At 36.8% G+C, this 6,125-nt stretch overlaps 1 protein-coding gene across 6 annotated transcripts in view; it reads right to left on the bottom strand.

The window, feature by feature from the left end:
• Positions 1–978: 978 nt before the first annotated feature.
• LOC137119322 (kinesin-like protein KIF23) overlaps positions 979–6,125 on the bottom strand; it is an 11,008-nt gene continuing 5,861 nt past the window's right edge. For 2 of the 6 annotated variants that reach the window (XM_067495836.1, XM_067495838.1), the window contains 10 exons: positions 6,002–6,125; positions 5,669–5,835; positions 5,397–5,570; positions 5,037–5,234; positions 4,536–4,838; positions 2,783–3,016; positions 2,505–2,593; positions 2,038–2,098; positions 1,808–1,848; positions 979–1,701 (listed from right to left, as the gene is read on the bottom strand). The exon at positions 6,002–6,125 is cut by the window's right edge and continues 38 nt beyond it. In XM_067495836.1, coding sequence (XP_067351937.1) covers positions 1,686–1,701; positions 1,808–1,848; positions 2,038–2,098; positions 2,505–2,593; positions 2,783–3,016; positions 4,536–4,838; positions 5,037–5,234; positions 5,397–5,570; positions 5,669–5,835; positions 6,002–6,125 — 1,407 coding nt within the window. In that variant the 3' untranslated portion in view covers positions 979–1,685. The remainder of the gene's footprint in view (positions 1,702–1,807; positions 1,849–2,037; positions 2,099–2,504; positions 2,594–2,782; positions 3,017–4,535; positions 4,839–5,036; positions 5,235–5,396; positions 5,571–5,668; positions 5,836–6,001) is intronic. The other 4 variants (XM_067495840.1, XM_067495841.1, XM_067495839.1 and 1 more) reach the window with 3 other exon arrangements.

Here is a 6,125-nt window from a genome sequence, read left to right as displayed (position 1 = left end):
ATACTTGGCCGGTAAAGATGGGAAATAACCTGTAGAAATTGGATTACAAAGACGAATTTACTTTAAGTGATAATGAATATCAAAACTGACTGAGAACATGTAAGCCTGTATCTATGGCTTGTTGAGCAGATTTGAAGAATATATTGTGCACTGAGCCATGCTCGGGAATAAGTGATATCTAAAAGGTATTTAGTTCCACCTGCTGTTCACATTGTGAACTACTATTTTGTTTAGTCTGCTGAATGTGTGCACAGTGATTATTTTAGCATGGGTAGACAGTGGACTTTAGATCCAGGTCAGATTAAAGTTTGTTAAAAAAAAGGTCTTGACATTTACCAGCTTTTGATCTTTTTGGCAAAAAAAAAAAAAAGGAAGTATAAGCCCTATAACAAGCAACGAACACTGTGACTGAAGGTGAACCCTTAACTTTGAAATGTCTGAGTAAAAGCAGGAGAAATGTTTGACTGTTAAGTTTATTCTGCCATAATGCAATTTACTAGGATTAATAATACTAGATTAATAATTACATAATTTGCATAATGATAACACGAGTAATTTTATCTTTTCAATATAATTACTTTCATCTTTTCAGTAGACACCATTATTTACATCTGCTTTAAATTATTAAAAAAAAAAAAAAGGCAATAAATAAATTAATATCCAATTTGAAAGAGCTAAATTAGAAGGCATTCGATAAATTAAGGGAAACTCCACATGGGAAAGCAAATTTTTCAAATTTACACATCCTTTTTGGTATACATTTAATTTTACCTTGCATGTAGGTATGGTCATTTCAAACCATCACCTACAATTATCACTGGTAACATTCACTTAATTATTATTAATTACAATTGTTACGTTTATTTTACTATTTTTAACGACTACACATCTCATCTACATAAGTTTTTTCTATACACCATTTTATTTTGCGCCCACAAAAAAGGTTTTCATAGATAAAGAAATAGCTGACAAACGTGGTGATCAAAATAATTTAATGCCACCAAAAAGAACAGGGTGCTACATGTATTAGGGTCAATGAACAGAAGCAAAAACAAAAAAACAAAACACCACACACCCCATAACACTTATTTACAGGTGGATTTCAGCAAATCCTATATTATGGCTAGAGCATTAAGTTTGGAAGCAGAAGGCCGCAGGTTCAAGTCCCACCCCACCCAGCCACCTTACTGCTAGAACACACTCTGCTGTGGCAATCCCTGAATGGGACAAGCCAAAAGCCACTGATCTAGGTAGCAATATGCTCAGTATAACATTAAAAATAGGAAAGGCCTTTGAAAAAAGCAAGCTGACATTATAAAGCAAAGAAAAAAAAATATTGTTCTATCATTCATGTATTCTAACCTTTGGGTAGCAGTAAAATGCAGTGACAAGATGAATAAAAAACAAGTATTATGAAATCATATTCTGCTATTTTAAATGGCCATGTCTTTAAGAAGTAATAATTCCAGGATTCAGTAAGAAAAAACATTATAACTGAAATGTTCTGCAATAATAAGTCAATGCAATTTCAGCTATAATTAATTTGTAATTGCTTGTCAATGACTTGTAATAACATATGAAATATCCTATAGAAAAAAGAAAAATGCATAGTTTTACATGGTGCTCCCTTGACTGGTCTTGTCATGAAATTTTTTTTCTAAAAGTTTCTTCATGTGCACAACAGCTTAAGGCTTTCTGCGTCTGAAAGACAGAAAAAGAAAGACACAAACAATTGAGTCCAAAATGTTAAAAAGGCAATCCATGGTCATCTATACAACAGTGCACACACAAGGTTTTATTAGCTTACTTCTGATATCCATAGCTTGAACTTGTACTTGCTACTGGAACCTAATAGAAAGAAAAGGTTCAGAAGTAATTCAGTCACTGTGCATACTCACACACAAACACTCAGACACAAAAAAACAAAAGCTGGCTAAAAGGTACATTTAAAAATTAAACATATGTACGTTAGACATTACTATTACTAATAGATATGAATTTCACATACTGCTCTATTAAGTTTAATTAAAACTGTACCCTGTTTTCCATGTCCTCGTTTTGATCTGGTCCATCTGGAGACACTGATCGCCTTTTGTGACTTAAAAAAAATAAAAATAAAAAATAAAAAAAATACACAAAACAAAAAAGATCAGTTCTCTGGACAAAAACAAATAGTTTCACCCATTTGTATAAACAAAGGCTAGATGAAGTAATAACTTCTTCTGAAATGCTAACTAAATCTATGCAGGTGTTAATGACATTTTATATACCTGTTCAGTTACTTTCTGCTGCAAAAACATCTGCTTTATGTTTAAATTATGAAAGTTTTTGTTGTGGGGTGTGGCATTGCAATACATTTTATAGTAATTAATTCACAAATTAAAAGACATCACTTTTACCTTTTGTGTTTTAAGAAATGCTTGGACTACAAATTAAGACACTTTGCTGTCATATGTACAATAAGGATTGGTATTAACAGTTACAAACTTGGATAATTCTTATACCTTGATGCTTTTGTGTACTGTTGTTTCAGTGTCTCGATGTCAGTAAACTGCACAGCTTGTCCTCCACCTCTTGTCTTATAAACATTGCCCTGAGAAAGGAAAAAAAAAAAACACCAATGTCCAAAAGGACAAGAAATACATTCACAATCAACAGTACAAAATGGATATCCCATTATTTTCTAAGACCCCTTTGTAAAATCAAGCAGAATGTGATGAAGTCAAAATCATTCAAGACAAAATAACCAGAAGCCTCTAATTAAGCAATTATGTAATTTTACCTTAATCAATTGGGTCTCGATCTCCCCATCAGAGGCAAGCTCTTGATGTCTAAGCACATACTTGTGGCATTTAGACAGAGCCTTCTCGTTAGGGGTCGACACCTTGATTGCATTAGGTATGATTGGCTGCATGACAGTGTCTAGGTCCAAATTAGAAGATGGCTTATGGTCTACCCATTTCTCCCCACCAGCAGAGTGTGAGCGCCTGTGCATTGGATGAGCTGGAAGTGCTGTCTGGTGGTCCCAATGTGGAAAAGACAAACCGCAAAATTATTCACATGTGATACCAATGTGGACCATTGAAGTCTTAAAGGTCAGTAGTGTATTTTTACCATTTAAAAACAGTATTATGTTAGTTAATGCTGAAAATAAATGTAGTACTGGAAGTCCGAGAGGGACAGGTCCCAACTGCATAGAATTAATATGAAAATACATTTTTCAATTTTGCATTTAACTACAAAGGGAATCCCATTGTCCCCATGTCAACTCAAATCACATCCCAAATAATATTACAGTCTTCCAGCAATACAGAAACACTGCATTGAGAATAGCCCAGTGGAGTGACTAAAAAGTAGCATGCAAAGCAGCACAAAAGCAGTGTGGAGATGGGTGTAGCAATGCAAAACTACATAGATGCAAAGACTAACATAGATTTAGATTAGAGGAAAAGGTGTATTCTTAAGCAAAGAGGTTAGATAGCCGCATACACAGTTGCTTTAAAAGAATAAACTGTACAGTAAAGTCTTTAATTATGGTATAGACCTGTGAAATGATGAACAGCTTATGACAAAGGAGCTAATAAATTATGTAAAGATGAAATTATTTATGATGTGAAAGAAGGTGGTAAACTCTGGGAACTTGTGTTAATCTTCACAAGCATTACAGACGACTTCAAAAAAAGGGGGCTTCAGTAATAACTCAGTGTTTCCAATGTAATGTCTGTATGATCCACTATGTATTGAATATTCAATTTCTACAAAAGCAGTTGTTAAGTTAAGCAGTTTTTTGCCTGATAATCAGTATGTAATTTTTCATTTCATTACTTGAATCGCTGAGAAGAAAAAAAAAAAAAAAAAAAATGTGGAAGTAGTTGAGTAGCCTGGAACATGCAAAAAACATGTCCCAGAGCGGTTCAGAATTTCGCCAAATATGAAACGGTTGCACATGGGAAGAAATATTCAATCAGCTGTTTGATTAGCATCCGTCTCTAAACTGGAGTGGTGGATAGGTCCCCATGTGTTTTGTAAGAACATTTCTAACTGGTTCAACAAGTCAGATAAATTGCAGACACAAACTACCCAATTGTTTACATTGTTGCTGTATATTAATAGTTTACTGATTGTATATTGTTACTGTCATTACCTTTTGTGAATTATCAGTCTTGAAATACAATTGCTACTAGGCAGTGTAGGTGTATGTGTGTTTAAACTAGTGGGGATTTGTTTTATTATTGTCACATGTATGTATGATAATGCAGTACAAGGAAAAGCAATACTAGAGAGTAGTTAGCAAAATAAAGAACTACAAACAAGATGCAAGTCAAGAGGATTTAAAAGGATGACAGATTAATGTGCAGTCTAGATGAGACAAACACTCTGCTGCATTGCAGCATTCTGCTTGATGCAGATATCTATTGAAAAGCAAAGATCTACGCCAAGACAACGCTTAAACTGAAGGCTTGCACAAACAAAAACATTCTTAAGGACATCTAGGCTCTAAGAGAACACACACAAACACACACACACACACTAACCCTTGTGCCTGCCTCTAGGTCTAGCCCATAGACAAGAGTCATAGATGGGGCCACAGTGCCTAGGGCACAGCGCTGGCCTCTCCTGCGTGCCATGCTCCTGACGTTGTGGCATGGGGCAGGAGTCTGGTTCCTGCACTGAGGAGTCCTAGGTTGCTTAGCCTGGCTGCAGTCTACTGGGAACCTCTGCTCCCACTTGGAGATAGAGGAGGCCACAGAATGGTAAGCAGAGGAGGTGGTAGGGTAAGGATCCTGACCTGCCCTAACATTTTCTTGATTTTGTTGGGAGGGAGTTTGGCTGAATTCCTGAAAGTGATGAGTGAATGGGGGCAAGTATTGTGGATGTCAGAGTGAGACTCACATAAATGCACACATGCACATTATATAAACTGCATTCAGATTAGTTAGGATTACCACAATAATAATTATTAGTACCATGCAAAAATTTTGCAAGTTTCAGAGAAAACTGATGGATTAGGCAACATTAAAGGGCAAATAACTCACAGGAAGTGGTGATGGTGAGGCAGACCTCTTTTGGGCGATGTTGCGATCTCTCTCCCGTGAGGGCCTCTCTGGTCGCTCAATGGCAGCACCACTACCACTGCTACTCTCTGTCACTATGGCTTTGAGCTGCTTCAACTTTTCATCCTTCACCCACAATTTGTTCTGCAGCTCCAGCTGCTTGGCATTTACCCGCCTCTCCTAATAAGAGAACACCGGCAGAAAACAACATCTGTTTGACAAAATATGCAGCTTGTATTGTCTTGTGTTTGTGGAGTAAAATACTGACAAGTATGTGTAAGCCCTCATTACAAAAACCCAACCATACCACATATTTGAGCCACTGTCAGTCATTCCACTTACACACTCCTTCTCCCACTTGTGTTTGGTGTTCATTACCACACCCTGCATACGCTGCTCCATGCGCCTTCTCTCTGACAGCTCTCTCTGTAGCCTTTGTTCCTGGGTCTCCAGCTCCTCCTGGAGTGAGCGTTTGTCCTGCTCATACATTTCAGTTGTCTTTTGCAGGATATCAATCTGAAGAGGAACACCAGTAGTGTGATAAGAATAGTAAATTTAAACTTCTTAAAAAAAAAAAAAAAATTATATAGTTTAGTCTCTGTGAAAGACAAAACCTTGCATTCCAGCGTTTTGGATTTTTTCTCTAATCGTTCTATCTCCATCTTCTGGTTGATGAGGAGTTTCTCCTTCTCGGTCAGTTTGGTTTGTTGATCATGGAGGATGGTCTCCTTTGCATTGAGCTGGCTGTCAAATTGCTGAAGCATTGACTTCAGCGTACTGGCTGTGTTAGAGAACACATTAAATTTAGCAGCCAATTCTGTGACAAACCGAAAACAAATGACTGATGCATCTGAATAATTCTATTAATACTTCTCTAAAAATACGCACAGAAGTACACTCTCCATAAACCAGAATATTTTTTAATGGTGTAGACAAAAGGCCAATACCGTTTTTTTCAAACTGCTGTGTCATCATCTGACGGATTCGATGTCTCCTTTCCAGCACCTCAATCAGGCGGGGTAGCGTGTGATCATCATTTGGGTCCACCAGCTCACAAGGGGGCAGAGGTGG

Source organism: Channa argus, chromosome 2 (genome assembly GCF_033026475.1).
Source record: "Channa argus isolate prfri chromosome 2, Channa argus male v1.0, whole genome shotgun sequence".
In the NCBI taxonomy this organism is placed as follows: Eukaryota; Metazoa; Chordata; class Actinopteri; order Anabantiformes; family Channidae; genus Channa; species Channa argus.
The sequence above is the reverse complement of the archived record's forward strand: the minus strand, read 5'-3'. Positions and strand labels throughout refer to the sequence as shown.